The following is a 22,524-nucleotide window of genomic DNA, read 5'->3' as shown; positions in this document are numbered from 1 at the left end:
CACTGCAACCTCCGCCTCCCGGGTTCAAGTGATTCTCCTGCCTCAGCCTCCCGAGTAGGTGGGATTACAGGCTTGCACCACCACCCCCAGCTATTTTTGTATTTTTAGTAGAGACGGGGTTTCTCCATGTTAGTCAGGCTGGTCTTGAACTCCCAACCTCAGGTGATCTACCTGCCTCAGCCTCCCAAAGTGCTGGGATTACAGGCTTGAGCCACCGCACCCAGCCTCCTGTACCCCATTTTTTTTTTTTAGGAGAAGTCTCGCTCTGTCACCCAGGCTGGAGTGCAGTAGCATAATCTCGGCTCACTGCAACCTCCGCCTCCCAGGTTCGAGAAATTCTTCTGCCTCAGCCTCCTGAGTAACTGGGACTACAGGCATGTGGCATTACACCTGGCTAATTTTTTTGTTTTTAGTTCACCATATTGGCCAGGCTGGTCTTGAACTCCTGACCTCGTGATCCACCTGCCTCAGCCTCCCAAAGTGCTGGGATTACAGGCGTGAGACACCACGCCAGGCCCCTGCACCCTTTTATCCAAGGTGACCACATGAACCAGTTTGCCCGGGAGATCTGGTTTACCCAGAATAATTATTCAGTGTCCCTTTTACTCTCTGTAGAGTCTCTCTCTGTCACCCAGGCAGGAATGCAGTGGCACTATCCTGACTCACTACAGCCTCCAACACCTGAGCTCAAGAAATCCTTCCACCTTAGCCTCCCAAGTAGCTGGGACTACAGGTGTATGCCACATGCCCAGCTAATTTTTTAATTTTTAATTTGTAGAGACAGGATCTCACTATGTTGCCCAAGCTGGTCTCAAACTCCTGGCCTCAAGCCATCCTCCCACCTCAGCCTCCCAAAGCTCTGGGATTACAGGTGTAAGCTACCTCCTCATTTTGGATGTGAGTTATATGGTCATGCTAGTGTTAACATTCATCTTTGCCACCAGAGAAGCAAAAAGTGATCTCAGTTTGGATTTATTTCATTGTTAGTAAAGTTGGGCATTTTTTATGTTTATCGACTACTACATATACCATGAGTTGAATATTAATTATAACCCCCAATTTGAGAAGGGGGCTTAATAACGAAAACCTTAATTTTTTAATATAAATAGTGAGAAGCTTTCTATGTATGTGGGTCAATTCAGGAAAAACAATGTTTCTAGGTGTTTTTCTCCATTCAAAATAGAAATCACTTTTTTAAACTAGCAGAGACAGAAATGTATATTCCTGCAAATTACATTATCTTCTTTGTTGAATAATACCAATGAGAAATTCTGCACTCCTTACAGTTTTGAATCTTCTGACATTAGATTTAGATCTCACTGAAGTCTGAAGGTTGTTCTTTACTGGGTTATATTCTCATAGCAATTTCAACGTACTTATATATTTAGCAACAATGGGTTTCCCAAGCGACAGCAACTGAACACTTGTGATTTACCAGCCTTTGAGATGGTAGAATCAGAGCACCTTATTCCAAGTAAAGTGTAAGTGACATCAAAAGTTATTCTGTACCTGGAAAAAGAAGGATTCAACTGCAAATTATTTAAACGCAATTCAGCAGTTTCCTACTAGTCTCAACACACTTCTGATTTAATGTCTACACTAAGCTACAGGCAGAATAACTTATTACTCTGAATAGTACCATCTCTTTCTAATAAGGAAAATGGAACAAGTTAGATATTGCCTCTCTACTGGCTTGTGAGCTAGACAGAGGTCAGCTAACTGGCCTTCAGTAAGCCTCCACTTGAGTATCAAATGGACAATACTGCTTTACCTTATAGGTGATGTCTAACCTGGCCTCTCTGAGCTTCAAGAGAATCAAGAAATATTAAAAACATTAATTTTAACACTTTCATTGGCTACAAGTTTAAACAGGGCTCATCTGATATAGTAATTTAACACCTAACCTATTTTGCACTTACTTGGAGCAAAGGAACAGTATCCCTATAAAGAAGTAGGAGTATCATTATCCGCACTTAACAGATGGAGAAGCTGGGGCATCAGAGGCTAAGTAATTTGCCCAAAGCTAGATAAGCTAAAAAGTGACAGCCAAGATCTTGAGTGTGAGAAGTCTGATTCCAGAACGTCTATGGTGGAACTACTACAGTATCCTATGTCCTGTTACTCACAGAAAATAGGTACTGTTTTAACTTAAGCTATTTAATGTTAGTAGTACTCAAGGTCTCAAGGTACAAATTAAGAAAAATAAAAATCAGCTGGGCGCAGTGACGCATGCCTGTAATCTCAGCACTTTGGGAGGCTGAGGCAGGCAGATCACAAGGTCAGGAGGTCGAGACCATCCTGGCTAACACAGTGAAACCCCATCTCTACTAAAAATACAAAAAATTAGCCAGGCGCGGTGGCAGGCACCTGTAGTCCCTGCTACTCGGGAGGCAGCGGCAGGAGAATGGGGTGAACCTGGGAGGTGGAGCTTGCAGTGAGCCAAGATTGCGCCACTGCACTCCAGCTTGGGTGACAGAGCAAGACTCCATCTCAAAAAATAATAATAGTAAAATTAAAATCCTGATTATAACCATTAATTCAATTTTCTTTCTAATTATAGGTAAAAATGTCTCTGAAAGCATTTCATTTTCCACTTCCCTCATGCCCTCTTGAGTCTGTCTTTAGGCCCTCCAAAGTCTCTAGCCTCCAACATTGCTGAATTTCTACAGTGAAAAGAGCAGACGTCAAACAGCTGATAGGGATAAAGAGGAAGAACAGAGAAGCTCTAGCTCAGTGGGTCAACCTCTAGTCAACAACAGGAAGGGGCCCCGGGGCAGGCCCCTGCCCAGGGAGATACGTGCTAGGAGCAGATGGCTTGCTTTGGTGGCAATTGAAAGCAAAACAAATCAAAACTCCCTGGTCCCCCATGTTGCCTAAACTCTGGGAATACTGATAAATATGTTTTAGTATCTCCTGTGCACAGAACAAGGCCATGGAAGAATAACTTAGAAAGAAACATCATAGTTGATGACAGCAAAGTATGTTTTTAGGTCCGCTCAAAACTCCCAGATCATGGCCATAAACGTACCGAAGCCACTCCCAACAACTGAGGACAAACAGGGCATATAGCTTTTTAACTGTGTCCACCATTTTCACTCCTTATGGCTCAGTCAATGTGGGAGAGTAAAAGCTGTTTTTTCCTCAGTCATCTGTGAGTAAAACAAAAACTCAACAGTCAGGGAACCACAGAACCTAAAAATCACCAACTTCAATAAAAAGCAAGGTACCAACAAGTATAGTATCCATGCTCTCATGTGTAGAAAGGCAAAAGGAGGGGCTTTATATACACTGACATACTGCATAAGCACGTACGTGAACAGCATAATCCTGAAAGAACATAGAGAACACTGATCACAGTGGTGTCCTCTTGAGAAAAGGTTTCAGAGATGATATACGCAAAGGGGTTAGGGGGATAAAGATGGAGCAAAGATTTATTTTTGGGATTTATTTTTCACCCTGCAGATTTTTAGGCTGTTTAAATATTTTATCCCATGCATTCTATTTCAGTTCTTTTATCCCATGCATTATATTTCAGTTCTCTTAAAAAAATTCCATTTCAAACACTTGTAATATCCAATACATTGGAGACAGTAAAGGAATGAGCTATAAGGAAGCCCAGGTACTGGCTCTGTAATGAATTCTCAGCATGATCTTGAACAACACATGTAACAACACGCACTAAACAAGGGGCCTGGGAGGTGCAGGGGAGAAAAGTCTGCTATAAGTACTAGGAGAGTAGCTCTGTAAGAGTACGGTCTTCACTGTCTGTCTGACACACTGCCACATCCCTAAACACAGCTAACTGCCTGGCATACAGTAGGGGCTCAAGTCATGCTTTTTTTTTTTTTTTTTTTTTTTTTTTTTTTGAGACAGAGTCTTGCTCTTGTCACCCAGGCTGAAGTACAATGGCATGATCTCGGCTCGCTGCAACCTCTGCCTCCCAGGTTCAAGTGACTCTCCTGCCTCAGCCTCCCAAGTAGCTGGGACTACAGGTGCCTGCCACCATGCCCAGCTAATTTTTGTATTTTTAGTAGAGATGGGGTTTCGCCATGTTGGCCAGGCTGGTCTCGAACTCCCGACCTCATGATCCGCCCATCTTGGCCTCCCAAAAGTGCTGGAATTACAGGTGTGAGCCACCATGCCCGGCCAAGAAATACTTTTTAAAGATATAATTGTACCTCCATTGATCTGAACTAGCTAGCAATCACAGCTGCTCTGAAGTCTACAAGTCTATGACCTTCATCTACCTGGAAGAAAACTGAATGGCTCACAGACATGGACCTGATCCAGGCAGAGCCTAAAGTCCATCAGCTGCCCATCAGATGATCCCATCGGAGGCCAAAGGAGGCCATCCCAAGGCTGGAATGATCAGTTCTGTGAGCTGCTGAGCTATGTGAAGAAAGGGCAGCTAGTTTGCTTTCTTGCCAAGAAAAGCAAAGCTCCCTCACACTCCATGGCCACTGAGCATGTAAGCTCCCAAGTATAAATTTCCTCCCATCCAAGCCCTCTCACTACCTAGCCCTGAGGTTTGGGGCACATTAATCCCTCTAAGCCTGGCTCTTCATCTGTAAAATAGGATATGATTACCTACAACTCCTAAAACTGCTTCTAAAGTCCCATCCCTCACTCAGCTTTTCTCTTCGACTGGCCGGTTCTACCTACCTAGTCTTCACAGAGCAGGTGCGGGGCAGATGCTGACCTCCCTCCACCTCCACATTTAAGACGGACTCAGTGGGCTTAGTCTTCCAGACACGAGTAGGGCAGGCATCATCGCAGTGCTTTTACCTTTGAGAAATGTGTTTAGCCACAGAAAACCAAGCCAGGTGGCCTAATCCATGCCTACTTTAGGTGCAATTTCTTTTTATATTCCGTTGCCCCATAAGACCAGTGGATCAAGTTTAAGAGCTCCCATCAAATCTGAGATCCTTTTGCTTTTTAAAAAAGATGCATTTTTCCTGAAAAAATTACAGCAAGAGAGAAAAAAATAAACTAACTAGTAGTACCTGCAGTTTCTCATCATTACCTGCTTCCTAGAGAATTAATAAAAGAAAAGCAATTGAGAGGACTGCAAATCAAGCAGTACAACTTTCAAGAGGGTCCCCAAGGAGCTTCTACTATAATTCCTATCACAGAGGCCAAAAAAAGGAGCCAAGGAGCCTTTTCTCACTGTTAGAGGAGAACATGAAGGCGGCCGAAGGTCAGAAGAGCCACCTTGTGACCAGCCACGGACGCTCAGGAGGGAGTTTGAGCCATGAAAGAGTCTTGACAAAGAGGAGACTTTCATTCCAAAGCAGAGCACCCGCACGGCAGTCACGCTTAGGCTGAAAACGTCTCAGTCCAGCATTTCAATTTATTCCACCCTCTGATCTTTATAATGACAAGAACTTGTCAGTAAAACTTTTCCATTGCCTTGTTACTAATTTTAATTCCACCTCTTGGAAGAAGGAAATGGTTCTTTCTTTCTTTTTTTTATTTTTCTTTTTTTGAGATGGAGTCTTACTCTGTCGCCCAGGCTGGAGTGCAGTGGTGCAATCTCGGCTCACTGCAACCTCCACCTCTCAGGCTCACGTCATTCTCCTGCCTCAGCCTCCAGAGTAGCTGGGACTACAGGCGCCCGCCACCACACCCGGCTAATTTTTTTTGTATTTTTAGTAGAGACGGGGTTTCACCGTGTTAGCCAGGATGGTCTCGATCTCCTGACCTCGTGATCCGCCTGCCTCAGCTTCCCACAGTGCTGGGATTACAGGCGTGAGCCACCGCACCTGGCTGGGAATGGTTATTTCTAAGGTCTCCTTAATGCAAACAAGAAAATGGCCCAAATTCCTAAGGGACTTGACAAATACTATCTATTTCTGAGATGTCCTGAGAGGCCAAAGCTGTAATGCTCTTAAGATGTAAAAAGGAATTCACAGTACCAAAAGTTGATGCTTGATAAATGACCTAATAAATCATTAAGACCACCAGGCATGACAACTGTTAACAGCAGTGAATGTTTAGCAGATACTCTGTGCCAAGGATTGATTTATGAACTACATATACATCATATCATGTATGTCCAGCAACAATCTCATTTTAAAGATGAAAAAACCAGGGCTTGAAAACATTAAGTAACTTCCCCAAAACCATTGGGGGTTAAGTAGCACAATTAAAAGTAAGGAGTTTAAAACCAAGCTTTTAATCACTAAAATAAAATACTAAAATAAAAATCAATACAATAGTCTGAATAATAAAACAAAAAATAAAAAGAGATGTCTAATATTATTAATTTTTGTTTTGATAAGAGTAACGCTAACGGTAATACTACTAGAAAAATATATAGGTGGGACGTTCCATGACACTGATCTGGGCAATGATTTTTTGATAAGACCCCAAAAGCACAGGCAACAAAAATGGACACATGGGATTTTATCAAACCAAAAAGCTTCTGAACCGGGTGAAGAGATAACTTATCAAATGGGAGAAAATATTTGCAAACCACACATCTTATAAAGGGTTACTATCCAAAATATACAAGAAGCAAACAACTCAAAAGCAAGAAAACAAATAACCCAATTTAAAAAGGGGGCAAAACAGGAAGGGAGCATTGGGGAGATGTTGGTCAAAGGACATAAAATTTCAGTTAGACAGTGGCGAGGTGCCACTGCACTCCAGCCTGGGCAAGAATGAGACCCTGTCTCATGAAAAAAAAATAAAATAAAATAAAAATAGAACTACCATATGATCCAACAATCCCACTTCTTGGTACATATCCAGAGGTATTGAAATCAGTATGCCAAACAGATATCTATACTGCCATGTGCACTGCTGCATAATCCCAATAGCCAAGATACGGAATCTTCCTAAGAGTCCCTGAACAGATGAACGAATAAAATGTAGTATAGATACACAATGAAACACTGTTCAGCCAGAAAAAAAGAAGGAAAGCCTGTCTTTGAAGACAAAATGGATAAACCTGGAGCACATTACGTTGAGTGAAATAAGCCAGGCACAGAACGACAAATACCACATCATCTCACTTACATGTGGCATCTAAAAAAGTTGAACTCATAGAAGCAGAGAGAAGAAAGGTGTCTAGAGGTAGGGGCGGGGGAGGGGTTGGTCAAAAGACACAAAATTTTAGTCACAGGGGATAATTTCAAGAGATCTGTTGTACAACATGGTGAACTGCAGTTAATAACAATATATTCATTCTTAAAAATTGCTAAGAGTAGATTTGGAGTGTTCTCACCACAAAAAAAAATGATAAGTATGTGTGGCAATGCATATGTTCATTAGCTCAATTTAGCCATTGCGACGTGTACATATTTGAAAACATTACATTGTACATGATAAATACATGCAACATGTGTCCATTAAAATATGATTAATTTTAAATTAAAAAAATTTAAAATATGGTTATGTAAACTCACTAAATCAATGTTTCCAACAGGACACTATCAGCAAATGGAAAAAAGAGCGCAGATTTCAGAAACATGCGACATGGAATGCTTAGCACAGGATCATTTTTAAAAAGCCAAAGACCAGTGACAATGAAGACAAGGCAGTGGCATTTGGAGGCTGAAAGCAATTCGATTTATTTAACTTTGAAGAACAAAAGCTTATTCTTCTCAGGAGAAACCAAAACACATTTTCTGTAGAAAAAAGACACCATTTTAACCGCATTGCCAAAATAAATCAGGCGGAGGGCAAGAGGGCAAGTTAGATGTAGCCACAAAAAAGAACGCAGGCCAACAAAGCAGGGTGAGAAGAACAGGGGAGGCCATGCCCAACATCAGATTTGGGGTTTGTAAAGGGAGAAGGAGCCAGAAGAGGGAGAGAGAAATCCTGCCCCAGTCTTGATAACATTCTATTTAGAATATTAAGTCTAGTTTCTGGTAACAACCACCTTCAACAACAGAAAGAAAAAAAGAAACCTAACCAATAAGTGGATATGCATTTGCCTTTGAATATTTGAGACTGTTCGACAGTAAAACAAAATACTGCAGTAACACTGTTTGGCTAAAGATCCAAATTTGAGCAAAAATCTCTTTCAGGAAAAAACACAACTCTAAAGACTGTATCAGACTGTAGAAAAGACACACAGCACTCCTCTCCTGCTTCACCAGCTGCATTCCAGTGCAGATCTGGCTTCGTCTAGAACCAGAAAGAACCAGAGGGTCTGGCCCAGAAGGAAACTTTTCAGGATTTTTCTAGCTGGAAAATCAAGTCATGTTAAATGTTCCAAACATATTTTTGGTGGGGGATGAGATTTGAGAAGAAAACAAAACTGCAAGAAAAATTTTAATGAATACATAATTTTTAAAATACCAATGAATATTCCCTTCCTTCCTTTTTCAGGGCCTATACTTCATTGGGGTAATTAGATATGGCCACCCAGTGGGTCTCAATTTGAGCAGGCTCTACTCATGGGAACTGCTTGTCCTGGACCCAGTTGAATGAAGTCTGTGACACCTGAAGCAAGGCTGCCCAGGTTCAAGTCTAACTCTATCACATTCTTGCTGATATCTCTAAACAAGTTGTTTCAACTCTCTGTGCTTAAGACCTTCATCTGCAAAATGGGGTACTAACTAGCACCTACCGACTGCTGTCGTGAGGATTAAAGAAATTAGTTAATACACGGAATGTGACTTTCAAAGCATGCCAAGTACAGAGTATTCAAATAACTGTAGGTATTATAATTAATTTACTCGGGATCATGGACATCCATGATATTATTCTAAGTTTTGAGTTTGTTTAAAATTTTCCATAATAAAAAATTAATTTTTAATTTGAAAATCAATTACAAGTTGGAGGCTCGGAAAACACATACCCTTTGAAGGTCACTCTTGCTCATTGTGCTTTGAGCAGTACAATACAATATGACTACCTTCTACTGACAGCCAACTATATCCCACACTTTCTCTTGGCTCTTGGATTAAAACAATGAATTTAATACCTTATTTCACGTTCAAGGAAACCAGGGGTAGAGCAGTTAAATACAACGTCCAAATTGTGAAGCTCAGACTTACACCCATGTCTTCTAATCAAATCCAATCCTCGTTTATATAATCCTGCTGAATAACAGCGTGCTGTGCAGAGAATATCTCACTGTAAATCAGTTAAATGTGGTCAGGACTTCAGATGCTTGGACCAAATTTCTATAGTCAGAATCAGACAGATTCGGGCCAAAAAACCCAGCTGAGCAATCCTAATTCTTTTCACCTTCCCAGATCTAGAGTGCCGCTCTCCGGGCCGTGGTGGCCAAAATCACCCATGGCACTAGTTAGTCAAGCTCTAATCAGAGGTGAGTCTGACGAGAGGATCATCTTGCAGTTCCTAACTGAGGGCAAGCCAGGTCTTCTGGTGCAATCAGCTCCATCTCTCAACTCACTGCCCAGTTGATGACTCATACTCAGCCTGTTCTTATGACCCATACGTTCTTTGCAGCTAAGCTGGCTGGGCCTTCCTCACCTAAGACTTGAATAGCCACATGCTTCTCTTCCCACACAGCCAAGTCCTTCACTGACCTTAATCAGAATGCTCCTCTTTCCAGCTATATGACCTTCAACATGTAACTCACCTTTCCCATTCATCAGTTTCCTCATCTGTAAAACTACAATCATAGTACTAACTCCATTCAGAGAGGTTTATAATGATGACATGTGAGATACACATCAGTACCATGCCTAGAAGACTAGAATATTGAATTAACTTTAGCTGCTGTTATTACTCATCTTCATCATCCTTTTCTTAAATTCCTCTTGGTTCCCTTCCCCAGGGTCACCAGTAACTGGCTGAGAAGTCAATGGTAGACTTTTCTGTATTGTTTCTCTCTTTAAGAAGGTTCCTGTTTTGCTCCTAAACTCGAACAGATGCCAGATCTCCCCACAGGCAAAACCGCAAGGGCTAACTAGCACTAGAACATGATCAGAGTCCCTATGTCTCAGAAAATGTAGGTGCACAGAGTTGTTCCAGATTACTTCCAGAGCACCTTCAACCCTCTGAGCCTGGCGGATTATCAGAGAAGCTTCACCCAAAAGCCACATCGCTCCTCCACTCAGCCACACTGACCAAAAATGAATTGATTGCATGATGATAATCAGTAGCATGGATGGAGTGTTTCCCATGTGCAACTTCATGGAACTCTCACTCCCGCCCCTGAGGCAAGGAGCATCACTTCCAATTTCCAGTGAGGCGTAGAAAGCTCAAGTATCTTGCCTAGGTCCCAGGGTTAGTGAGCGGCACACTGGAGCTTGAACCTGGCAGTCTGGCCCCAGGGTTCATGTCAGTTTTGCTATGTCCCTGTACCTTCAAGGCCCCTGGCTGACCTCTCCCCCATTGGCCGTCCTCCCCTCCCTATGTAAGTGTAAACTCTTCTGTCTTCATGTTCAGGCTCTGATGGTTCCATGGAGCATTTAGGGCATGATCCCTCCCAAATTGTCACCCTTGCCCTTTTACAAGGGATAAGAAATCCTTTTACAATGGAAAGGATAAATACCACTCAAGCCGGAACAGAAATAAAGGAGTTAAGATGAAAGTTAAGCCACTATCAATTTATCACAGGGTTTTGGTGCATGTGTGTGTGGTTTTTTTGTTTTCGTTTTCGTTTTGTTTTTTTTTTAGATGGAGTCTCACTCTGTCACCCAGCCTGGAGTGCAGTGGCACATATCATCGGCTCACTGCAAGCTCCGCCTCCTGGGTTCACGCCATTCTCCTGACTCAGCCTCCTGAGTAGCTGGGACTACAGGCACCCGCCACCGTGCCCAGCTAATTTTTTGTATTTTTTAGTAGAGACAGGGTTTCACCATGTTAGCCAGGATGGTCTCGATCTCCTGACCTCGTGATCCACCTGCCTCGGCCTCCCAAAGTGCTGGGATTACATGAGATTACAGGCGTGAGCCACTGTGCCCGGCTGCGTGTATTTTTGTTTTTTGTTTTTTAAGCAGTGTCTTGCAAAATTAAAATTGCCAAATCAAGAAATAAATCACTGTGGCTTTTCAATTGCCTCAAAATATTTGGTGGGAAGAGAAATATTCATATTGAGGTTTCAGAACTGTGACACAAAGAAAACTGGTTTCCAACAGAATAAAAGGAAAAAGGATTGGTTGTTTGCTCCAGACTTTTTCAAGTCACAGTTTACCTGGAAATGGTGACAAGATTACACGTCATTTGGCCTGCATGGTTGTTTTAAAAAAAAAAAAAAAGTAAGCTGCCAATATCAAAAATCAGTGATTTTACATTTTAAAAGTCTGGATTTTGTCTTTTTTTACGTAAGAAGATGCAGCAACACTAGGCGCTTTCTGCCTCGTGGTAACGCAAGCCCTATATGGTGGGTTATGTGAGTTCTAGTTTGCCACAATCCCCACTATGCCACATTGCCTCACAAGTAATCCTCTATCCTCATTACCACACAGGCCAAGCCACTGGAGGCACCACGTTTGTGACTTCTTTACAAGAAGCTCTGGGCAGATAAGTAATCATGTTCAGTCCCCCTCAGCCTTCCTGGGTCCAGGAAAGCTCTCCCATTTCCCTGCCAAATGCCATTCCTATGCTGCCACAGCACCTGGGAAGCTCCCAGTACCTTCTCCTCACCCTGAGCCATCCTGCCCCCAATGTCACCAAAACCACGGCTCACCTGCTACTCTGTGCCACTGCGTTCTCTCTTCACAGGTGTTGCCGGCACCTCCCCATTGACGGTTTCAGCCCCACTAACAGACATCAGGCTTCTCCGTTCCTTCTGGTTTGACTTGTGTTCCACTTTTGTAACTCTAAACCTGAGGGGGGAACGGGGAGAGGTGATGGGGTTTGCTTTTCTAATAAACAAGAATTGTGAATAAAGCAAAAATCATCCACCCAGAGGAGCTCAAATGAACTCAGCCAAAAGTTAGGACACAAATGAAAAACAACATATTCAAGAGGAGGAGCATGCATTCCTATCCAGCACATTCCCCTGCCCCCTGCCCAACCTTCTAGCTGATTTCTACTCAACCACATCACAGACTAAGCCGGATATTTCACAGAGTGTGCAAAAGGCATTTAAAAACTCAGGTATTGGCCAGGCATGGTGTCTTATGCCTGCAATCCCAGCAGCACTTTGGAAGGCTGAGGTGGGTGGATTGCTTGAGCCCAGGAGTTTGAGACCAGCCAGGGCGTATAGCAAAACTCTGTCTCTACGAAAGTTACAAAAATTAGCCGGGCGTGATGGTGTGCACCTGTAGTCCCAGCTACACGGGAGGCTGAAGCAGGAGAATCATTGGAGCCCAGGAGGAGGGGGCTGCAATGAGCAGAGATCAGGTCACTGCACTCCAACCTGGGCAACAGAGCTAGGCCCTGTCTCAATAAGAAAAAAAAAAAAAAAACCCTCAGGGACTCAAATATTAAATAGCCTCAGAGTTGTGGTTTCTAACAATGATCAGGTTTTGTTTGCTTGTTTGTTTGTTTGTTTTTGAAAAGGAGTTTCCCTCTTGTTGCCCAGACTGGAGTGCAGTGGTGCAATCTCGGCTCACTACAACCTCCAACTCCCGAGTTTAAGTGATTCTCTTGCCTTAGCCTCTTCAAGTAGTTGGGATTACAGGCTTGTGCCACCATGACTGGCTAATTTTGTATTTTTAGAAGAGATGGGGGTTTCACCTTGTTGGCCAGACCAGTCTCAAACTCCTGACCTCAGGTGATCCACCTACCTTGGCCTCCCAAAGTTCTGGAATTACAGGCGTGAGCCACCACACCTGGCCTGTGCCAGTTTTTTTTAACCACAGAAACCTGGTTAAATGCTCAACTGGTTTACAAATTAGACTGACATAACCAGAATGTTTACCAGATGATGATGAACTTCTGAAAATATGCAACTGTCAGGCAGTCCTATCTCAACACACACACACACACACACACACACACACACACACACAGTCTCTCTCTCACACATATGCAGAAAATCAGAAGAGCCCTAGCAACACATTTTATCAGCATTAGGGTTTGAGAGTTTGTCTTCTAAAAAAAAAAAATGTGTTAATTTTCACTACAGATTAAGGAAAGACTAAAGGAAGTTAAGGAAGAGATTTTCATTAAGAATTAAGAGTTAAATAAATGTATTCAGTTTAACTGCTTTTTCTAGTATATCATCACCAAATCCTACAGCTTTTCATAACAGTTTCTTTCTAGTTCTGGTCTTCATTTTTCCCTTAAAAACTATCTGAAATAAATCCTCCTTCTGTGTCCAGAATAAGATCACCAACCCGGAGGAGAAGGCTCTGAAGTAGTGAAAGAATGAACAGGGATACTGTAAACACAAATCTATTCTGTCAAACTTGAAGACTCTCTTAAGTAATACATGCTGAAAAACAGCCTGGAATCATTAAGTGTTCCTAGTATCCAATATCCAAGAAAGAGAGTTGGATTTGGGGCATTTTAAAAGCCACATTTGGCCAGACCCGGTGGCTCACACCTGCAATCCCAACACTTTGGGAGGTCAAGACGGGTGGATCACTTGAGGTCAGGAGTTCGAGACCACCCTGGCCAACTTGGTGAAACTCCATCTCTCCTAAAAATACAAAAATTAGCCAGTCATGGTGGCGGGCATCTGTAGTCCCAGCTATTCGGGAGGCTGAGGCACGACAATCGTTTGAGCCCGGGAGGCAGAGGTTGCAGTGACCTGAGTTCACACCACTGTACTCCAGCTTGGGTGACAGAGTGAGACTCCATCTCAAAAAAAAAAAGCTGTGTTGAATCTAAGTTGAAAATTTCAGCAGATTTTTTTTTTTAAGACCAACAAAACATGCTTTGTCCAAACAAGCTACAGGTTCTCATTGCTTTGCATTCATAAATTCCCATGACTCTGCTTCTTAATAAAATAGTGTGGTCATGAGTTGTGCTGTTTTGCTGTAAGTGGCAAACAGCCCAGAAGTCTTCTCCGTGATGCTTGTGCAACACAATGATGAAACTCAACTGTATTAAAATAAAAATAATAACCGGCCAACATTTCTTGAGTGTGTAAGTACCCAAAGCTGGTTTAAGACCTTTATGTGAGTCACCTCATTTAGTCTACCCAGCAACTCTATGAGGTGAGTGTGACTGTCCTTCTCACTTTACAGAGGGGGAAACCGAGGCACAGAGCAACGTAACAGTTTGTAAGTAGTGGTGCCAGGACTCGAAGGAGAGTAGAAGCAACGAGTTCAAGCTACTCTTCCCAGGGAGTTGTCAGTAGACAGAGAAGGATCATGTAAGTAGTAGCACTGTCGACTTTTGCTCAGTGCTCACCCAGCCTCACTCCAGCATGTGTGTTCCTTACCAGTACTCCCCACTGTCTTTCCAAATGCAACATCGGCAATGCAGTTCCTGCATGGGACTCAGCATCCAACAGCAGAACTGCAAAAGCATCCCACTGCAAAGATGCTTCAGGTAAGGGCTGATGGATTCATCACTTGAACTGCAGGATCTCCACCTCACATATGGGTCACAAGTGAAAGGCACTAGGACCCGGAAAGCCAAGACACAGTAGAACGCACCGCCCACTAAAAGCAAGCAGTCAAAGGAATTCACATGGAACTTACAAGACAGAGACTGGAGGGCTGTGGACCAGATCCACAGCTTCTCCCCTCCCTTGCACATGGCTCGATGATATTTCTCAGTTCCCTGAACATTAGCTTGGCTGGGTGATCGAGTTCCAGCCAGTGGAGTGTGAGTCAAAATGATGCCAGCCACTCTCAGGCCTAGTAGCTCTTTCAAAACCCCCCGTGAACAACCTTCCACGGACCTGCTCCTCTGGCTGGCAAACCTGGCAGAGCCACAAATGAAGGGGGCCTGGAACCCTGGATAAGTACTTGAAGAGCCACCCGCTGATATCTCAATACCTGCCCTGGATTCCATAAGTGATATATAAATGTCTATTCTGTATACAGTTGAAAATCTGGGCTTTATCTGTTAGAGCAGGTAGGCATTTATCTTAATACATTTCCCGTCTGACCTAGCAATAGCTGCCTTTTAGGATTCTTCTGTTGTTGGAAAAATCTAGGACTCACACCAGAAAACATCTAAAAAGCCCAGGGATATAACCTGAGCCAGGCACGGAGAACATACTCTACATCTGACAGGTAAGCACAAGTCCACACACCAGAGCACCCATGTCACACATACACCAAAAGCATCCGAAGAGATCTTACCTGCCAACAGAAAGGACCGTGACCTCGCCTTGGCGCCGTGGTCTGCTCTCTCTGGACTTGTTGGTGGGCTTTATAAAGTGCCACCGCTTGTGCCTACACCGATGACACACGTCCCTCTCGACAACACCGCCCACCGTGTGCAGATGATGGCCACAGACGTGCTTCCCCGGGGTCCCCCCTGGTGACAAAGGCCCAGGACTCACGGGTGGGCTCCCTGGTGTGCTGGGGGTCACGGGGCTAAGGTGGGGAGGAAAATAAAAAGTGCAACTGGTTACTTAAAGGAAATACCAGCGAAGGCGATCTCTCTCCCTGTGATGATAGAAGCAGTTTAAATTGAAAGAAAAAACAAAGCATCTTCCAATTGTACAAATGGACTTTGTGAATGGGCCTCAGACAGCAGGTACTCAGCTCTCATGACCGTGCGATGACAGCTTATCTTAAGCAATAATAATATGATTCATGGCCAGGCGTAACAGCTCATGCCTATAATCCCAGCATTCTGGGAGGCCAAGGTGGGAGGACTGCTTGAGGCCAGCCTGAGCAACATAGAGAGACCTTGTCTCTGAAATAAAATAAAAAAACTAGCCGGGCATGACGACACATGCCTGTAGTCTCAGCTACTCAGGAGGCTGTGGCGGGAGGACCGCTTGAGCCCAGGAGCTCAAGGTTGCCGTAGCTATGATTGTACCCCTGAACTCTAACTTCGATGACAGAGTGAGGCCCTGTCTTTAGAAGAAAAAAAAAAGTGATTTATCACTTCTAGAATGGAATTTATTAGCTGGGAATAAACCACTGCTTGCAACAGTGACACACTGGCTTTAAAGTATTAGGTTTCTTTCTAAAACACTGATCTTTTTTCTAATGCAATTATCCTAATTTCTCACATACCAGAGTGTCTGCCCATCACTCTACACAAAGAGATTCCCTAAGTATCTATGCCCTGGAAAAGGGAAGAACTCAAATTCCATCAAATTATGAGATAACTTAGAGAAACGATTTCATCAAATCTCCATTATATCAAAGAAGGAAAGCCTTCAGGCAAAGATATCAAAAGTGATGTTCAAAACAGATGTTGATGGTGTTGATAACAGTCATAATAAAATAGCTAACAATATTCTAAGCATTTTATATGTATATATTAATGGAATTAATCCTTTTAAAATCTTATGATGTAGGTATTATTAATTTCTTCATTTTAACAATGAGGATATTGAGGCAGGGAGAAGTGAGGTAACTGGCCTCACACTGGCAACAAGATCACACTTGCAAATAACTGCTGGATCTGAGATTCAAACCTAGAAAGCTGAATTCCAGAAACCATGCAATTAATCACCTTGCTATATACTATACTGCTTCAGAAACAGCAGAGACCACTTGGATAATCTGGAATAAATTTGGGTAGACCATCCAAAATATAAAAAGCAGAAATATATAGGCCAGAAATGAGCTATTTTCAAAAGGCATGTGTGAAGGCTCTGGCCTGGCAGAAAAGGAGGAATTCGAACCTAGCAGAGCCAAACTGAGCAATAATCAGGCCTCTGGCACAGGTGGGAGTAGTGGGGATGGCATGACACCCACAGCCTGACACCTGAACTGTGGCAAGAGCCCCAGAGACACACAGGAGGCTGTGATGCCAGAAACCAGCCTTTTCGTTGATGCAAACTGGCCACCTGCACATTTAAAGAAGTAGAGCCTACAGTTGAGGAGACCGCCTCAAACATGACTGACAGACAAAAGTCTTCTGGTGCTCTTTAGGGATGCCTTCCTAATTGTTAAAATAAAAACACACAGCAGTATCTTCCTGGAGTAAAACAATGTCAACTTAGCACCACATATTAGAAAGCTGAATGCAAGAGTTTAACAACATTCACTCAACAAGCATTTCTTAAGTACCAGTTGTGTACAAAACCCACTGATGGGCACTACAGGATGCCCAAAGATGATTGCGACAAAGACACCATGAGCTAAGATGGTCAGAACACCAACTGTCTGTGGCCAGGACTGGAATGTGGGAGAACCCAGAGCTCTTCTGTCTCTATGACTCTACGTCTCTCCTAAACTCAACTCCTTACATTCTGAGTTACCTTTCCAAAACACACATCCAACGTAGCCAGTTTGACAAACACCTCTTAAACATCTAAGGTGTGCTGAGTGCACAACCCACATAGGAAGCGGAGAAAGATCCAACCCTTTTGCCATGTCACTTGGCCTGGCCACCCGGGACCGAACCCTTCACAGGTTGAGTCCCAGGCTATCATGATGTGGTGGCTTTTCTTCTGGCCCTTCTTATTCCTACAGCCAACCCTGACTCTCGTCTCCACCTCCTGCACACCTGGTTCAGATGGCACCTCCTCCGTGAACCTTCCTGAACTCCCAATGGCCCCCTAGGGTCCCCTAGAGCCTTCAATCTCCACCAGTCCTACAGCACTTGCAGGCTGTCCACCACAAGGCCTCACACACACGTCTCCACTCCCCACTGACTGTATTCCTCCACGGCAAGGGTCTGTGGATGTCCAGCTCCAGAGCAGCACCCAGCACACAGCAGGCGTCCAATAAATGCTCCTTGCTGAAGAAATAATACTTATATGGAAATACAGTTCTCTGTAATTAATTATGAAGGAATATGCTGCTCAACAACCATAACCTAAAACAGTAATACAAAAAACAGAACATAGCAGGTAGCTCCAAACCAGCTTGTTCATTTAATCATCATTTTTCATGGAGGTCTTTCAATGCTTAAGGTATGCTATATTCCTTATAACAACCCTATAAAGCTGGTAATCTCCCTTTTATAGACGATGGAACTTAAACTCAGGGTGGTCAGTTAACTTCCTCAAGAATAAGACAGTTAATATTGTGGTGCAGGCAGGACTCAATCACATCTCCCAATTCCTAGGCTATGTTTTTGCCCTTAACCTCTATGCCTTACTTCTTCCCATCACTATTCTCTAACACAACAGTTCTCAACCAGGAGTGATCATCCCGGCTACGGGACATTGACAATGTGTGGAGACATTATGGGTTGTCACACCTTGGAAGGGTGGGGGCAGGGGGTGCTCTAGCATCTTGTGAGTGGAGGCCAGGGATGCTGTCAAACATCCTACAATACACGGGACGGCTCTGCACAGCAAAGAACTACCTGGCCCAAAATAACTATAGTGCCAAAGTTGGGAAACCTGCTCTAGCAGAAGAGCATTTCAGATGGCGCCATATCTGAGCAAGTAACTGAAAAGACGTTGCACTAAGGAAGAGGGGAGGAGCACTCACCTTTCAGGATCATACAGGCTGTTATCTGCTACCATTGCCTTTAAGACATCAGCATTCGCTAAGGAATAAAAATAAAATTAAAGAATTAAAATAGAATGAATAAGATGAGTAATCACATCAGAAAAGCTGTTGAAAACACATCTAATTCCATTCTTTCAGCTCATAGATGAGGTCCTGGGGGCCTAGAGAAGGGAGGTTCTCCCACAACATAACTGCATAACATGGCACCATCTGTCAATAACTTTCACCCAGCAGGAACTTAGTAAGAGTGACAGATAATCTACGGCAAGGAGAGCACATCTACTATAAAGCATTGCTTCCTACACATCCACAGCAATATAAAGTAGAAACTACCCCCCCACCCCATGCCAACTCCAACAAACTAAAGGACCATTTATATGCTGCTGCTCTATTTCAGTTAACTCATTTTGATAAATATACTTTGAAAAATATTGATAGTGAAATGTATTTCATAAGTGACCTGTAGTCTAATAACTTGTATGTGCCAAAATAATTAGCTCTAAACTCTGCATCCTCCTGTAGCATCAATTCTATCCCACATCGAATCAGGGATGAGAGAAGGTTAATTTTTCAGATGAGCTTCAGGATCATATAAGCCCCTGACTGGCCAGATATCTTAAAATTTCAAGTACTGATCACAACATATAAGTTATGTAATATATGCTAACTTAAATTAGACTTCCAAAAAAAAATCCAAATTTGTAGGTGGGAGGCTAGGCTGTCAACAAAAGCAAAAAGCAAAAAAAAAAAAAAAAAAAAAAACCTAATCTAAGTCTCTTAGTTTCTTAGAGTCCCCCGGCCCACACCCACATCCACACGCCATGTGTTTTCTGCCTCCTGTAGAGTGGTCATGCTCTCCAGGATAAAAGACTGAAGTGAATGTTCAAGTTTCCCTTGGCTATTTAATTGGCAAGGCCAAATGTTATTACTGGCTCATAACCTTTTCAATTGATTTCTGAAGCACTATTTTCATGACTAACCACAACAAATCTCTAAGAGAGGAAAGAACAAATAAAAATCACTATTTACCACGTAAGCCAACACCAACCTTTAACATTTAACATTCAAATGCCTTTTCTAGAGGAGGAATATTAATTCTAGTTCCAACTGCTGCTGTAAGTGTTAAGAGTTAAGGGCTTACAATGCAGGGTTTCTCAACCTGACTTTTGTTATTGCCCCACCCAAGAGCTTTGTTCAACTATTTTTCCCTAATGACTCTCTCATTAAAGTACAGTATGGCAGATACATTTCATATTTGGTTATGTACTATATACATCTGTGCTTTACATATAAGAGAGTGAGGTATTTGTTTGTTTGTTTTTTTGGCCCCGATCCAATTTTTAACTTTTTAGGGGACACATCACCCCATTGCAACCCTTGAGAACACACGGGTTTTTGCTTTTTTCTTTTGAGAAATATTAATATGACACTTAAACTTTTGCCAAAAGAAATTCTTTACCCTTCACAACTATCTGTGAGGATGTCCAAATGCATTTCCAAACACAAATTTTGATCTAAATAAGACCTCCTGTCATTACAAAAACATTATGAAACTGGATCCATAGTAATTTCTCCTGCACAATAAAGAAGACAGTTCCCTCTGTAAAACACATTTAAGTATAATCCAGTAATGACCGTTAATTTCCTGTTTGACTAATAAATGAGGATTCAAAAAAAAACATTTCAGATACTAGGTTTGGATATACAATCCCATATACAATTTTGTATTTTATTATATACAAAATACAGTTGTCCTCAGTATCCATGCAGGAATGTTGCCCAGATCCGTGCAGATATAAAAATCCACAGATGCTCAGGTTCCTGATACAAAACATATCTACTCCACCCCCGTACACTTTAAATCATCTTTAGGTTACTTATAGTACCTAATACAGTGGAAATCCTATGTAAATAGTTGTTATGCTGTTTTATTTGGGAAATAATGACAAGAAACAAGTCTGCACATGTCCAGAAAGATGCAACCATCCATTTTTTTTTCCTAATTTTTTTTATCCTTGATTGGTTAAATCTATAGGTGCAGATCTCATGGATACGGAGGACTGATTATATAAAGTAATTTGCTGTCCATACTTACTCTGCCAACATTTATCAAACTTCAAAACTATAAACATAAACAAGAGGGAAAACAACACCAAAAGGTATTAAAACAGGGACAGCACTAACAGCACATACAGAGGAGTGAGCTTTTTAAAATCAAACATTTAAATCACTGCCTGAGAAAATCAATCACCTGTAAAATGATGACTACCTAAAAAATGAAACATCAAATTACAAAATAATTCCAGGAAGATATGCTATATTAAAATCATTATTAAAGCTTGCTTTTTATAGACGTGTTTCTCAGTTATTCATGAATTCCTGTAACTCATCTTTCTCTCCCAGGAATAATTAGTAAACATTCCTTTGGTTTGCTAAGTGAGTCTCTAGGACTCACCCTGTGGCATGTGAGACACACACGCGCACGCACGCACATGCACGCGTTTACAGGTACATACCCGCATGTACACACACGCATCCCCGTCTCTGAGCTAACCTCCAGGGAGTCAGCTTCAGTAATCTGTCTCTTGGGAACATTTTTGGTTTCCAGTGACAGGAAGGTTTTCTAATGTAACACCACCATTAGGACTGAAACGCATGCCTTAATGTGGCTGTGAAGTTACCATAAAAGAGCAATAGTCTGAGTTCTGTTGAAGGTGTATCTCCTCCTTGCATATTACTCACAGCTCCACTAAGCCATAGGTGGCTTTCTCCACACTTGCCAGCATTTTATCAACTACGCTTCCTTTCACAGCCTTCCCCAAAATGGGAGGAGCTAGGCACAGGGCAAGGAAACTCCCTCAAGAAAAGGGAAAGGCGGTATTTTCCAGAAAAGACCTCTTTTTCTCCCCGAATCCCTGCTTGATAATATGCATGAAACAGCCAAAATCAGGCAAGAAAAATGTCTGGTTGTCTCTGCCAACACTATTCTCTTCAAAGTTTTCCTCACACCTAAGGCAAATTTCTCCAGCAAAAACTAACATTGCCATCACCAAAATGTAAGGGCCGGCACGTGCCAGTCGCTGCCTGAAAGCTTTACAGATCTTACATGTTGGACGCTTCTGACGCCCTTAACAGTAGGTAGAATTATCACCCCCATTTTACAAGTATACAGACTGAGACCTAAAGATCATAACTGACTGGCCGGAGTCACACAGCTAGAGAGTGACAGGCTTAGACACAAACCCTGGTCTGACTGACTCCAGGGTGGGTGCATTTAACCCTGACACCCTCCTTCCTACCCTTCAATGTCCAAGTCCCCATCCAAAGGGATACAGGTTGAATAATGGTTCACGGCATGGTTGCATAAACAGAGGAAGTTTCAGAATCCACTCCGTACTCAGTCATTTATTAAGGAATCTTTTCTGCCAAAATATAAATGGAGCCTGAAGGCAAAAACTTCACAAAGGCGTCTCTTGCCTAGGGATCAGAAGTACTAATCAGAAGCACTTGAGGAATAGCTGTAGTACTCCCTGCAATTTTTACTAAGCAGCCAGTTTAAGGGCCTAGCAGAGAAACTCAGCTACAGACTCCCAGACACTTTCCAAACATCCATACAATGCAAGAAAACTCCAGCGACTACCCAGACATGATTCAGTTCGGCTCTATTTAGAAAGATGAATTAAAAGCTAGCACTGCGGTACATCCAACCCTTTGGATTCGGAAAATAGTCAGTGCGCAGGTGTGGCATAATATTCAATAGATTTGGTCATTGTCCTGGGTTCCTGTCACAGAGTTCCTAAAGGCCTTGGAATTTCCTGAGAGGAGTGTCTTTTGTTATTCATAATGAGCATCTTTTGATCACACCTGAGTTTATACTAATGCGGTGACTCGGGGTGGGGCCCCCAAACAGTCTCGGGGTGGGGCCAGTCATCATTAAGACCAAGCGATTAGAGGGTTGGAACTTTCAGCCCTACCCAGGGACCTCAGGAAAGTCAGAACAGGGGAGGATGGGGCAGGGTTCTGGGACTGGAAGTTAAACTAGACAAAAAAACCTTTTTTTTTTTTTGAGATGGAGTCTCGCTCTGTCACCCAGGCTGGAGTG

At 42.7% G+C, this 22,524-nt stretch overlaps 1 protein-coding gene across 2 annotated transcripts in view; it reads right to left on the bottom strand.

Annotated features, from left to right (window-relative positions):
- Window positions 1-22,524, bottom strand: part of RELL1 (RELT like 1) — a 100,479-nt gene that overhangs the window by 26,149 nt on the left and 51,806 nt on the right. For both annotated transcript variants that reach the window (XM_023224533.1, XM_023224532.2), the window contains exons 4-6: window positions 18,402-18,459; window positions 15,135-15,371; window positions 11,615-11,753 (exon numbers count right to left, since the gene is read on the bottom strand). In XM_023224533.1, coding sequence (XP_023080301.1) covers window positions 11,618-11,753; window positions 15,135-15,371; window positions 18,402-18,459 — 431 coding nt within the window. In that variant the 3' untranslated portion in view covers window positions 11,615-11,617. The remainder of the gene's footprint in view (window positions 1-11,614; window positions 11,754-15,134; window positions 15,372-18,401; window positions 18,460-22,524) is intronic.

This window comes from Piliocolobus tephrosceles, chromosome 3 (genome assembly GCF_002776525.5).
Source record: "Piliocolobus tephrosceles isolate RC106 chromosome 3, ASM277652v3, whole genome shotgun sequence".
Taxonomy (NCBI): Eukaryota; Metazoa; Chordata; class Mammalia; order Primates; family Cercopithecidae; genus Piliocolobus; species Piliocolobus tephrosceles.
This window is presented reverse-complemented; position numbering and strand designations above follow the sequence as displayed.